The 15111-nt window shown below is 37.2% G+C and overlaps 1 protein-coding gene across 6 annotated transcripts in view; it reads left to right on the top strand.

The window, feature by feature from the left end:
• Nucleotides 1–15111, top strand: part of lpcat4 (lysophosphatidylcholine acyltransferase 4) — a 37222-nt gene that overhangs the window by 6120 nt on the left and 15991 nt on the right. For 2 of the 6 annotated variants that reach the window (XR_005632749.1, XM_039746009.1), the window contains exons 1-3: nucleotides 8334–9014; nucleotides 9097–9239; nucleotides 12880–13100. Coding sequence is in view for 5 of the 6 variants with exons in the window: in XM_039746009.1 (XP_039601943.1) it covers nucleotides 8898–9014; nucleotides 9097–9239; nucleotides 12880–13100 (481 nt within the window). In the remaining variant the exon portion in view is untranslated. Of the gene's footprint in view, nucleotides 1–117; nucleotides 836–5517; nucleotides 5603–7959; nucleotides 8159–8333; nucleotides 9015–9096; nucleotides 9240–12879; nucleotides 13101–15111 lie in introns of those variants that run through there. The other 4 variants (XM_039745992.1, XM_039746004.1, XM_039745998.1 and 1 more) reach the window with 4 other exon arrangements.

The following is a 15111-nucleotide window of genomic DNA, read 5'->3' as shown; positions in this document are numbered from 1 at the left end:
CCAGAAGCCTTTTGTTAGGTTGCAAAGATTTTAACCTTTGCTTGCTTGTATTTAGCTGCCAGACAACTTTATAACATTTGAGGAATACATTTGGTTACTTTTCTTTTGTTTTTGCAGCCATAGCACAGTAAGGTGAGGTGATTTGATCGTGATCACAAAGTGTCAATAGCAGGGACCCAAGTCTATAGCTTTAACCACTACGCCACACTGCCTTCAGTGGATGGATTTAGTAATTGCTTGATTCCAGGGAACTGCTGATCTTAATGGAGTTGCTGACAAGTAGAATGTTTGGCCAGAAGACAGCATGATGGTAATAATGAGCATTTGGAATTTCAAGTACAGTGTTTGACTTAGGTAGTGGGCGAGCCAGGACAAGAATACAGAATAAATACAGTTTGGTTTACCATTTTGTGTTCTTCTTCCTTTTGTATGTTTTAGTCAATATGAAGTTTATTTTACAAACATCAGTGCTTTATCATTGGCACTGTTTTTCTAGTCTTGTTCTGTATTTTTTTACTTTTACCCTCCTGTTATCTTCCATGCACATTCATTGTTGATATCCCTGTGATCATCCATTTGTGTTACAGTGACTTTTAACTGGACTTTATATATTAATATTTTCCATGCTTTGTTATGGAAAGGAACTTAACTCATAAATGTGTTGTTTTGTAATATAATGCATTTCTTCTTAATTTTTACAGAAAACTGCAGTGATGCCTAACGCAGGTGTGTCATGACCCCAATCAAGTTCATTTTGAAACCTATTTATACAGTGTGATCTGGACATGTGTTTAATTAGGACTGCATAATGATAGACTCCAAGAGCTAGGAGGAGGTAGGCTTTTGGCATAACATATAGTACACTTAAATGGAATGTCAACTTGTGATGTTTGCAGTGGGAAAAAGGAGCAATTTTCATAGATCGTTTTTTGTTGCACATTCTAGCTATTGCAATAACAGACTCAGCAATCAAAGAGAATTACATTGGACATAACTAGATAAATGTGTGGTTGCTAACTGTCCCAAGTGACCATTGTGTATAAGCTTTCTCTTCTAGGTTTACCAGCCATCCCCCGCGGCTTTGTCCGCATATTATTGAAAAAGGACAGTGAGGTGGGCCCCACCCAGCACTCTACTCCTGATTTCTCTCTTCCCCCTCCCCTCAGCCCCTGTCTCAATTAGCACGAATATATTTCTCCTGCAAGCAAACTATGATTCTTAGCACAATGAGAGAAGTCGCAAAATCAACCAGAATGTTCAAGCGAATTATAGAAAAGAAAAAGATCTAAATCTTTAAGTAGTTCTCTTGTTCGCCAACTAAGCGGAGTTAAGATTATGCCCTGAGGCAGACACGTGAGTGAGGAGGGCCCCACAGCTCGATTAGTCAGTCTTGGATTTGCGATAATAAACCAGTACCGCAATCGAACTATGATTCTTAGCACGATGAGAAAGTTGCAAAATCGATGGAATGTTCAAGCAAATCATAGAAAAAAAAAAACAAAATCCGTTAAGTAGTTCTCTCATGAAAAGTAGACAGGCATACAAACAGATCTAAAAAACTATAAGCATTTTCGCGCTTGGATCACAAAATTTTTAAAACCGTTTCTTAGCGAGCACCTATGGACCATGGGTAACCTAAGGCGCTTTTCCACTGCATAGTACGGCACAGCACGGTTCAGTACAGCTCACCTTGGTTCGCTCGGTTTCGCTTTCGACTGCAGTTTAGTACCGCTTTAGAGTGGGCGGGATTATTCACGTGTCGTTATACTTGTGCCGCCTCTACTGCCGTGACACCGTGGAACTTTTACAACACGCAGACAACGACAACACTTTAGCTCGACGACGCGCAAGGGTAAGCATCTAAAAAAAGCACATCACTAGCTAACTTTTATCACTGTTGCAAAGCATAAAATGAACTTAACTGCCAGTGTAACATTAAAATGCTGATTCTGTATATTACAGATCTTCCACATTTTGCAAAAAAGTCGCCGCAACAGACCATCTGTTTGGACATTTAACCGTGCTTCAGAGTGGTGGGATGTGATTGTTCCCAGTTTTACAAACACTCAGTGGCTGGAGAACTTTCGAATGTCTGAAGAAACATTCATCCACTTATGCAACAAACTGCGTCCAGCGATGGAGAGACGGGACACAAACTTCCGCGTGTGTGTACTTAAAAGAAAAAAATAGCCAGTGAGGCAGTAATGACGATTTTCTCTGGCCAATCAGTGACCAGCAGAGTTTACACGTCACGTTTTGGTAACGGAACGGCGCGCTTGGAACCTCGGCTGAGGTGGTACTAAAAAAAGGACCAGGTACCAGGTACTGTTCCTAGTGGAAAACCCCCCAAAAGTGAGCTGAACTGAACCGTGTCGTGCCGTACTATGCAGTGGAAAAGCGCCACTACATTCCAAATTTCAAGTCCCAAGTCCTTCATACTTGCATGTGCTAATCAACATGTCACCACTTTACTTTAGCTCAAATCTAATGCCTTCATTACCTGAACAGTCTCAAAATACATTTAGCCCAACTAGTAGCCACAAATTATATAGCAATCGTGGTAGTTTGGTATGATATAACTGGTAACCCTAAATAACAAAGCTTGACAGACTCCCAAATTATTAACTAAATTGCAAGCACATGAAAAATCATTTCGAAAGGCGTCCAGCACATGCATTGTCTATCCCTCAATTAAAGTAAAACAGGCTAAGAGAATAAAAGTAAGGATACTAAAATGTACTATACGACCTAAAAACATAAGAAGTGTGACATATTTGAGGAATTTACAGTACATATTCAATCCGTCTCATTTAATAAAGAGTTTAACTACCTCAGTCTGAAGGCTGTTGAATTTGGTCCATTGCATTCTAGTTTGTGTTTTGCATTTTGACCATTGCATCCTCTCAATCCTTGAATAAATGTGTATTATCTAATAAGGCATTTTCATTGCAAGCAATGTAATAATGCTAATAGTTCTAAAATTAAAAGAATTCCCAACTCCGTGCAGACAGTGCCTGGCCAGGATTTAAACTGGAACTCTGGGAATGTGAGGTGTCAGAATTAACCAGTGTCACCATGCTTCCAGAATATAACAGTAGTTTGTTGATCTGGTATGTATATTTGTGAATGTAATATATAATAGAAAAAGTCAGTACAGTAGGTTAAACATGGTCATGTACTTTTTTTAAAGCAAAAAAGAATGTACATTTATGCATACAAAAACTTCAGAGGAGTTTCCTGGTCTGCTATTGGAAGAATACTTCAGAGGTCAGCTCTACAAAGCTGTTCACCAAGAGATGGTTTTGTAGATGTATGAACTGAAGCAGAGCAAAATTCAGATACAGTATCACTAATAACGCTGAAGAAATAGTCTGTGACGTGTATTTGAGATATTTCACCTATGTACAATTTGCTTTGAGCTTATGGTTACAAATTGCGGTACATTGTGTACCGTGTCCCATCTAGGAATGATACTTGTCTTCTGTCATGATATGCCAGTTCTCTTGACCCTAAACAGCAGTTAAGTAAATACAACATAACATTATCAAATGCATATAGCGATACATGGAGAGCATGGGCATATTCCAACAAGACTGGGTGCAAGGCACAAAACAGGACCCAGACAAGGCCATCAGTCTGTCTATCTATCTATCTATCTATCTGCCTGTCTGTCTGTCTGTCTGTCTGTCTGTCTGTCTATCTATCTTAAATCTTTTATTATTAGTTTGTTATTATCTGTGTTGTTTATCTGTATATTATTATCTATACATTATCTGTTATTATCTGTTGTTTGATGCATGGTCTTTATTTTACTTTTATATAAAATTGTGGGCGCTCTATGCAGTTATGTAAATGTTGGTCTGAGTATTTAGATATAGACAATGAAATAAATGGCTGGAGATGTAATTCATTTTTCACATGTCCATATATACTTAAATCATTTGGACTACCTTAGTATTAGTTGAATGTAAAAACTAGATATAAACAGAGTGTTTGAAATTTTAATTTGGAATAAAATAACTTTATTGAATGGTATAGCCCAAAAGTTAAAATGTTGCAGTTGCATATACAAGTTTTTCTATCTCTTGTTTTTAAAACAGTGATTAGCCCAGTAGAGAGGTAAAGTAAATGATGAGAGTAGAACATTGAGATGAAATAATTGTTGGAATCATTTCTCTGGCCCCTTTCTTTTAAATATGGCATCTTCTCAATCATTGAACAAATGTGTATTATTTAATAAGGCATATTTCACTGCAAACAGTTTAATAATGCTAATAGTTCTAAAATTAGAGTGTGCTCAGTATGTACTAAAAATGAATGCATATTTTAATTAGGAATATCTACAATGTAGTCTTGATATAACCTCATTTAATATGCCTCCATATAGACATAACACTAAGTTGTGTTAAATTAATAGTTGAATGCATGCAGACATCTGAGCAAATACTTTAATGAAAGTGTAGCACTCTGTAAATCAGTGCCTGAATAAAGACTAATGTACAGAATACTTTACCCAGTGACACAGCATTTAATTTCTGCTCACACCACATATTGACTTTTTTTGATTTACTGTATTTGTAGTTGGCACTGCTGCCTTACTGCTCTAGGTATCTGAGATGAATCCCTATCTGTGTTGGGTTGATTTCTATGTTTCTGTGTCTTTTCTCCAGGTGTTCTTATTCTGGTTTACTTTCTCATTTTGTACTTGTGCATATTTTGTTAATGTTTGACTGTAAACCAACTCAAGAGTCACAATGAATGTTTCCATACATGTGTTTAAAGTACAGCTGATGCCTCCCATAAATGTGTTTTGAGTACAGCTGATGTTTCCCTGCAGGGTTGCCTCCTTCCTTCTGTCTGTTATTACTAGAAATTATTCCAGACCTGAAAGAAGATGCAGGATAGAAAAAAGTTGTTTGATCTAAAAGCCACTTACAAGTCCAAATACATTTAGGTCTGTATTTCTGAAATGATGGCACTAGCAGATCAGGTGATTTGTAGAAAATATGGTATTGTAAGTAAGGAGAGCACAACATGGCTAGTTAAATCCGAACCACTGATTCACTGCATGATCCTGTGAAGTCTTCCTTTGTGCCAACTGAAAAAAATAAGTCATCCATGTATTGGGCAGCATTTTTCACATATCACTGGGCTGAGAATTGCACCTAGGACCTAGCTTAGACAGTATTTTCCACAATGCAATTGCACAACCCTAATAAGACTTGTAAACTGCCTTAGGATGTTGTTTGCCATAGAAAGGTGGTGTGTGCATGTATAGTTCAGGTAAGCCATCACTAATCCGCCTCTCTACAATCCGGTTTCGTTTCCATTTTGGCATCGATTTCAAAATTTCCAGGCCATTGTAATTTGAAAATTCCCGTGCCACCCCACCCACCCAAACTCACTCACCCAAACTCACTCACCCACCCACTGCTCTCTGTTTCGGTTGGGCTACAACTGTTTATTTGTAAATATCACCTAAACAAGCACCACCTTCTTGTTTTCCTGTATTTACAGGTATGCATCACTCAACTACTTTATATGGTTCCAACCAAGCAGCTGTAAAGCAATTTCCTTCACTAAGTGGACCCACATAATTCAGGTGATTATACTTCTTCACTAGTAAGCTTGTTTCATTTTTCTACAAACTCTTCAGCACCTTTAGCATCTACGCTTACAGCCTCACCACTTACTTTTACATTGTGCAATCCAAAATGGTTCTTCAAGCACTTGAAATGTCCTGAGCCAGCAGTAAAGTGCACATCACATTGAGGTGCATCTTTTTCTTTTAATATTTAAAATAGTCTCTGTGATTTTGCTGTGATCGTCATTGTGCTATGTAGGGGATAGGGATTTGATTGTTAGTCTGCTGCTTTATCCAGTTCATAAGCAACTTTTCTATATCCATTATAGCCCAGGGTCTTGATGTATTGTTAATTCTGGTTATATGTTTCCCATGATTTAGACAGTGGAAACTCTGAAAAGAGCCTGGCTGCAATTGGCAGCACTAGACGGCGCTACTACTACACAACACACCCACTACAGGACATGGTTTGTAAGGTTGTAATTACTCCGGAGTAAGATAATCCTCCCATAATCGTAATTTTAAACATAGTGTAAATTTGCTTCATGAAAACGACGCACGAGGTATGCTTTGAAATGGGCATGTTGAGATAGACATGAATGACTGGGCATGTCACATTACATCATGGACATGTATGGTAAAGTCGAGGCCCCTAAACCTGATTAGATGTGTGCAACTTGAATTCACTTGTTTTTTTATTTAATGTTTCTGTTTCGTTTCTTATCCAACTTGTACTGATTAAGATGATATTTTCAAGGTATGGTGCTACTGTTTAGATATGATTATTCTGTGATCTGGTAGTTCCACTAATCCTGCATTCCTCAGGTCTCAATGGTGCCGGACTAGTGAAGGTCGACCTCTATATATAATTTTTTTATTCTTATGGATGACACATAAAACCTAGCTTCACAAAATTAATGGTAGTTAATATCTTGCAGTTTAGAGTCAATCTCACACACAGATACAACAGGTTCATTTCTTGGCAAGCAAAACTGTAACTAATGCAGACATTTTTCAACATTTTATGTGTCGTTTTATAGATGTTTTTTATAGATACAGTGAGAATTATAAATAAGCATTAACAGCTTGTGGCTCTAATGATCTTGAAACCTCAAGGCCCCAAGTTCTAATCTTAATCAGTCGGACTGCCAGCTTTGCTGTTCTTGTTAGTAATGCATATGATATTATACGGACATGTTATCTGTTATTTAATTAGCTACTGTATATTACACCATGGTTGATTTGACTAATTTAAAATTAAAGTATGTAGAGAAAAGCCAAGCAAAATGACACCTTTTATTGGCTAACTGAAAAGATTACAATATGCAAGCTTTCGAGGCAACTCAGGCCCCATCTTCATGCAAGATGTAATGATTGCCTGAAGAAGGGGCCTGAGTTGCCTCAAAAGCTTGCATATTGTAATTTTTCTAGTTAGCCAATAAAAGGTGTCATTTTGCTTGGCTTTTCTCGACCGTCATAATGGCTAACACGGTACAACACCCTAGCACTACAAAATTAAAGTATGTAATTCATTTAAAAAATAAACAAGCATCTGGGAGGGGATTAATTGGTACCTAATGTGAAAATGTATAATATTTAATTTTAAAATTTTATTTAAAACCTTTAAAAGCATTTTTTAAATCAATCGTAGAACCGAAATTGGATTAAGCAATATATGAAATCATAAAAATTACTAAAACAAATCAACTGAATATAGTAAAAGCACAGGGTTGGTTGAGGAAAACCAGGAAGCGAAATGAGTTAAGAGAAGAGGCGGGTCTGAGAAAAGCAGGGATTTGCTCCAGGAAGTGTTGCGTATTACAGTTTTCCTTTGTTGCTTTATATAAACTTGATAATAATGCTCCAGTTTCCTTTCTTCTATGCCTACAAATACATTTAGTTTGTTACTATAATGCGTGATCCTGCTTTTAAGTAAAATAGTTCAACAGGTCATTTTAAAAAAAACAATGTCATTGAGGCTGAATTAATAACACCTTCAGGCAAAATTGTACAAACGCATTAAGACAGCCTGTATTTGGTGTTTCACTCAGTATTTCACAAGGTAGGAATCGGGACACAGCTCCTTTTAGTGTAACTGCGTCCAGCCCTGAAGCCACATTTATTCCAAATAAAGTCTTAAAAGCTTATTTTAGCTTCTTGCTCTTCAGGGGTTAAATGCACCATGCAGACATTGCACTCCACACCCTGCAGTCCTCTGAGATTCCACGACCTGAAAAGGCAAGAGAAACGAGCCACACCTGTTCAGTGACATTGCAGGAAGGCCCCACCAGTAAGCGTTAGCAAACACCCCCCTAGCGCACGGCAACGCGTGACCTCCCGCCCGTCCTCAGTAAGCAACAGCGTAGCATGGAAAAGAGCAATCACTCTGAAAGCTTTCAACAGCTAGCAGTTTGAACCTGATTAGGAAGCGGTATCAGCCTCGATTCAGCATTTCTATGAAATATCACAGGATCAGGGGGAGCACACAGAATTTTCAGTCTGTATTATAATGTGGATTTTAATAGTACCAATCAGAGCTGTCTAATCTCATTATACTGGCAAGTAAAAGTAAAGGTGAACTTTATTAAAAAATATTTGCTAACATCTCAGGACCTTTGTGAGATATTTTCCATTTATTTGTATTGCCTGTGGTGTTGGATGTCTTTTATTTATTTTTTTAAATGAAAAATAATTGAAATAGACATTCCAGTCATATTGCCGGCCTGAGCATGAGCAGTTTAGTCATTGAGTAGTTTCCTTTTAAGTCAGGTCAGCATTAGTCCTAGGCAGCCGGTCTCCTTTGCAGGAATGATTTAGCCACTGGCCCCTCTGAAAGGGGTGTGTCTGTAATTATGCGTGAAAGAATGAGTGGCTGAATGAGTGAAAGAGAGAGAGAATTCCTAACTGTCAGTTTTAGCTGCATGTGGGACAGACAAGAGGCTCCTGGATGTTTCTGCTTTCTAAAGTATTAACACAGCCTTCTGCCTAAAACAACACCACCTGGTTGTTCTCTACCCAATGTGAAAGGATTTTTTTTACTTAAAGAGTTGAAATTACCGTAATCAGGAGGCAGCATTGGCTTTTCCTTCCTACTTTTGCACTCTTCCAGATTTTACTATGTTTTTATATGATAATAACTGCTGATGAGAGCCAGTATTGGCACACATTTCTGTTTTTTTTGTTAATGTAAGTGTTGCGCACTGATATTCCTGAGTTTATATTTTCTAGTTACTTTTTTTCTTATTTTTTGTTACTTTTCAAACTGGGACACTTTGTAGTTTCTAAATATTTTGTCAAATTTAGTCACACTAAAATGGAAGTTCTCAATTTACCAGATTCTGGACCTGACACCAGCACAGAGGCAATGGATCATGATTATATCAACCCATTTGTGCATTACGTTCACTTATCTTTCTGGCAGAAAGTGAAGGTAAGCTTCCTTTAAACCCTAAAGTGGTACAGTGTGGGAATTTTAAGGAATGTTAATTTAAATTTTTTTTTCCCTCCTGCAGATGGTACTGCTGGGCCTGGTGCTGGTTCCAGTCAGAGCAGTGCTGTCTTCCATATTCTTTTTACTGCTGTGGCCTTTTTGTCTGCTGAAGATTTTGGGTCTAAGTTCAGAACAGATGTCTTCACCTATCACTGGCTGGAGAAGGTAATGAAAGAAAAGTAAAGTTACTATAATATATTTTGAAGCTAGTCGTATGGGCGTCGGATTTCACTGCAGGAAGGGTATTCAATTTGTAGCACTTAAATTAGTAGTGGAATACTTTATATCTGTCTCTTACTTTGCTCACCCTGCTGCAACAGGAAGTCACCAATACTGTACTTCAGTTAATCAGTAAATCATAGCCGGTGCTTTAAAATACTTCAACAAGAACACAGGGGCATGATTGGAAACTAGTTGAAGATTTCACACAAATGTTAGAAAGTTTTTCTTCACACAAACAATAAATTACCATGTAGTGTGATTGAGAGTACAATTTTAGGGACCTTCAAGTCTCAACGTGATGTTATTTTGGTAAATAGTATGGATGAGCCTGTTAGGTTGAACTGCCGGTTCAAATATAGTATGATATAGTAAATACACTTTTAATAAATCATGTCAGGGATCCTTCGCATAGATTGTCAAATTCAGTCTATATTGTTGTGGCTATATACCACAAGCCTGTAATTTTTCATGCTAATGAAAATTCTTATCTTATTCAACTCACTGTTTCCTTTTGTCAATTTAGAGATATGAAGGACAGGTCAGACTCTGTTGCATTTGAATTTTTTTCCTTTTTTGTTCCAAGATAAAATATAACTTCAGAGTATATCGCTTGAAGTTCCATTGCTTATTGATATGTACACACTGAATACCACATAACAGGTTTTGTTGTATGCAGAGGTTAAAAGAAAATGTGGGTCTGTCCTGTGTGTGGGAGGGATGCATTTGTAGTCACTGTGTAACGAGTCATTGTGGACTCTGTAAGAATGTTTGTTGTCAGCTACCTGTCCCTTGGGACTTTACATTTTTTTAAATGAAAGGAAAATTGCATTCATGCCCTGTTTTCTTTATTAAACCTACATTTCAATTAATCTCTCCCTGCCAGTTTAACAACCATTTTTCAGACTCACCCACTTCGACCAGTTATAATAAATCCTAGGAGTCATTTTTTTATGGCCACATATCCTTCCTGATAATTATTCAGTTCATAAATATATATCATCCTTGCCTTTACAGTGACATTTTGTAAACATATTTGGTGATAGCCACTTTAATTTTCCAAAAATGGTTCTGTTAACATGACCAATTTTTGTTAAGCAGCTGCACATAATAACTAATGAAAATCGTATACCACTTAATTGCTGTATATTAGATTACCTTGTCATATGGTCCACCCAGAAATAAATTGCAGCACGTTGTGAGGTCAGCTAAGAAAATAATTTGCTGTGCACTTCCATCTGTGGCAGAACTGCATGAATCTAGTATCATGTGCAGATTCTACAGGTGTACTGTCAGGAGGCATCACAACCTGGTACAGCAACTGCCCTGTTTAGGACTGCAGAGCTCTGCAGTGGGTGGTGAACACAACACAGTAAATCACGGGAACACAGCAGATCACAGGCACACAGCTCCCTGCGACCCATGACATCCACACTACACGCTGTCTCAGGAAAGTGAACTGTATCAGGCGGGACCCCAGCCACCCTGCACTGTCACTTTTCACCCCCCTCCCATTGGGGAAGCAGCTAAAGTCCATTCAGAGGCGCACCTCCAGGTTCAGGAACAGTTTCTACCCAACTGCAATCAGACTCGTGAACAATCAGTAACCTTGTGTCACTTCCACTGCTACCTTCACATATACTTGTGCCACTGTCTTTATTTATTCCTAGGATTCTGGTTTTGTTTATTTACTTATTTATATTCTTTTTTTTCCTCTCTTTTTATTATATTTTTATTAATTTTATTGCAATCCATACAAATCAATCAAGTTTTTACAAAAAGAAAAATTGAGTTAAGGACAAATCGATCTCCACCCCTGAGAGAGAGAGCAAGGCAAAAGGTGTGAAATTTAAGGCTTGTAAACATACCTAAATTAATAAATTCTCTGTGCTTTATAAACTTATTTTAAAATATTACTGACTAGATCCTGCCATGTTTTGAAAAAAGTCTGTACGGATCCTCTAACTGAGTATTTATTTTTTTCCAATTTCAAATAATATAACACATCGGTTTCCCACTGACTTAAAAGAGGAGAGTTTGGGTTCTTCCAGTTTATCAGAATAAGTCTGTGTGCCAAAAGTGTAGTGAATGCAATCACAGTTTGTCTGTTTTTCTCCACTTTAAGCCCATCTAGAAGAACCCCAAACACAGCTGTTAATGGGTTAGGAGGGATTGTGAGACCAAGGCTGTCTGAAAGTTATAATTATGAAGATTAAAAGGATAGATTAGGTATAGATCAAGCCTGCTCTCTTTCTCTCCCATTTACTTAATTATATTCATTTATTTATTGTGTGTGTGTGTGTTTTTTATGTCTATGTTCACTGTCTGCAGGGGCACATGCAAGCAAGCATTTCATTGTACATGGTACTTGTACACGTGACAATAAAGAATTGATATTGAAAATTAAACCATGTCAAAAGGATCATCACTGACTCCTATCACCCAGGTCATCACTTGTTACAAAAACTCCCCACTGGTAAACACTTTAGGTCAATTATAACTAAAACTAATAGACACCTAGATAGTTTCTTTTCCAGCACCATAGCCCTTGTAAACCAGTAATTTCACCTGTATTTTTTGCTTATTCATGGTGTTCTTTAATAGACTGTATGAAAAGGTGTGAGTGTATGTGTATATGTACGATGTATGTACTGTATGTGTGTACATGTGCATGTATACACACACACTCTCATTTACACATCTTTATAATTACACTATTCTATAACTGTTTATAATGTATGTTGTTTAACTTATGTTATTTATATGTAATGTTTTCTGTTATAAGCAGCTCCAAACATACCAAATTAAATTCTTGTGCATTGGGAGTAAAAGTGATTCTGATGCACATCAGAAACAAACACTTAAAAGAATTTCAGTATAGAAAAAAGCAAGGGTACAAAATCTAACTAGATTCTACTACAGCTAGCTTGCAGACAAGTTTGTTTATGGGCCTTGCATTTCTTGCCTTGTGCCCAGCGCTGCCAGCTGCATGCTGGCCTATGCTGCAACTCTGAATTGGATTGAGCAAATTTGAGAATGTTTTGTTTTTTTTTTTTAAATATTGACCTACTGTATATTCAATTTAGTCATCTATAACGTTTCACATAAAACAGCTAAAAATTACAAATGATCTCCTCTATACATTTGTACTGAAGGAATGAAATTATTGTATCAATAATACATGATAATGTAATGCTGAATCTCATTTAAACATTTTTAAAAATTCAAGCAAATAAAACAGTTTCTTGCTTTTTCTCAAACATGTCTATCCAACCATTTTTATTTTTTTGTTAGGAATGGAATTAAAGGGTCAAACCCCCACAGTATTATGCCTTGAGTGCAAGTTTGCTTTTATTAAAAATATGTAAAGTCATAGAAGCTTTAGAAGTATAAAATAGATGTGCATTTTAGTAAGTGACATGTATTAAACACAGATAACTATCGATTGTTTTAAGGTACTATTATGTGATATGAGACATGAAAACTAGAGTCACATTGGATTCATTGTCATTAAAAATAAAGTGGTGTACACTGTAAAAATGAAGATTTTTAAACTCATTCATTTTCACTTCTCTTTCTGCGACAGGTCATTCACACATGTGGCGATATGGCTCTTGTGTCGAATTTTTTTTTTTTTCTTGGGCTTTATCAGAATAAAAGTGAAAGGCCAACGGGCTTCATCGACAGAAGCTCCCATTCTTGTAGCAGCGCCTCATTCAAGTTTCATGGATGCTGTTGTGGAAATACCGTGTGACCTTGCCAGTGTAATGTCACGCTCGGAGAATCTCAGTATTCCTGTGCTGGGAGGTGAGCACTTTTCAGGAGCACAACAATGTGAATTGAATGCCTCTGTCTGCAGCTAGTAAACCATTTGAACAGAGAATTAGTGAGATTCTGACTGGGAAAATAGGCAAAAAAAATAGCATACCATACCATATTACTAGTGCCTTGGCTTATAATATAGTAAAGTAAAATATTTTTGTTATCAAAAGTTACCTGAAGGCCAGGTAAAGCCAAGTCAAAATGTTGAGACTAAAGAAAAGTACAGGGTGCAGCAAAAATAACTACCACATTTCAAAGGGGGATTGAAAAAAAATGCTACAAGGTATCACCAAAAACTTTTTATTTCCAAAATGTAGATATAAAAAAGTTTTTTTACTTTAAGTTTTAAAAATTATATCGTCCAAATGGTGGCCTTGACGGCTGATACATATTTGGAGCCTTTCTTGGAAGTTTTCCATCACTCTCACTAGCATGTCGGGCGAAATTCCTTCAATTTCTTCTTGAATAGCCTCCTTTAGTTGGTCCAAGGACCGAGGACGATGTTTGAAAACCTCCTGTTGCCCTTACTCTTTGAACCCACAGCAAAATTGTTTTCCGGTATGGAACACTTTCATTAGCACGTAAACCGAACCGCGTGCGAAACACCCTCTGCGTCACAGCTACAGATTCGCCGTTTTTGAAAAAAGCCTTTGTTTTATCTTGGTAGAGTAATATATATATATTGCTCTACTTTCCCCTATTGAATTATTAATATGTAGCCTTAGAATGCCTAATCTCACAGACTTACCACTGTTTATAAGGTATTATTATATATGCCTTATCCCCAACTTCCCTTCTATATCTATAACCTCAGGCAATTAGATGTAGTAAAAAGACAAGCAGGCGTTTAGTTACATATAAAATAATGTATTATTGATAATATTCATAAATAATAACAAAATGCAAAGTACATTTGAATCTTGGCAACCATACAACCTGATTAAATGGTGATGTGTAATTCAGGTGGCACACAGACTTGTAGTTACTTCAAGTGTCTCTAGTTAAGGCATCATTGGTGCTCAGCTTTCAGCCACATGTCTGTTCAAAATGGCTGAGCTGTGCTCTTCATTGTGCTGTTCTTGTCAGTTCATGGTGTGATGGTCTTCATCACTTGTTAGCAAGAGAAAGGTACTTCTTCATCATATGTTGGTTAGAGAGAGAGAGAGAGAGAATGTGGTTGAGCAAGCAAATTTATAGGTTTTCTGTCCAACCCCTTCCAATCCAGATAGCCATATCTCAGACCAATGGGGGAAATTGTATATTTTAACACCTACAACCCCCCAAGACCATATGTTAAGCTAAACTGGCTTTGTGTGGGGTATGAGACAAAGACTTTAGCAAAGAAATACTCATCAAACTGGTTTAAGACACATCCCCCAAATCCTGTCGTAAAATTAAAACAAAAGTCATAATTACAAACACGAATGCCTCTCACCAAAGTAACACTAAATTACATTGCTTCACCTAAATTCTAAATAAAGACATACAAAACATTTATCAAGTTATATGCAAAATCTTACATCACAACAGCAACACCACAAAGCCTCGATGCTTACCCAACCACGGCATGGTGACGACTGAAAACTTTATTATGGACCATACCTAACGGAACGGACTGCATCCCTCTACCTGCTTTGGGGACCCCACAGTGATTTTTCGAAATGTGGGAGTTATTTCTGCTGCACCCTGGTACATCATGTTATCTCCTCTGTAAAGACTGGTAGGAAATGTACAGGTCATTTCAGATATAGAAGACTGGTTCCTACATTGAACTTAATACTGCTTAGGTGGCACGCTGTAATTGAAAAATTTGAGGTAGAAAATGAATGGGTGAAGGGTTGAGTAGTTCTTCGGCAGGTGCATTTAACCACTGTAGGATCAGAGTATATCCCAGTTGTTTGAATATATTAATGAAATTTCAAAATGCCTGAAGTCCTACATCATGCTCAGATAAAAGAATTTGAGGGTGAACAGTGGGGTAGGAATGTATAAAAAG

This window comes from Polypterus senegalus, chromosome 1, assembly GCF_016835505.1.
Source record: "Polypterus senegalus isolate Bchr_013 chromosome 1, ASM1683550v1, whole genome shotgun sequence".
In the NCBI taxonomy this organism is placed as follows: domain Eukaryota; kingdom Metazoa; phylum Chordata; class Cladistia; order Polypteriformes; family Polypteridae; genus Polypterus; species Polypterus senegalus.
Note: the sequence above shows the minus strand (reverse complement) of the source record. Positions and strands in the feature narration are given on the sequence as shown.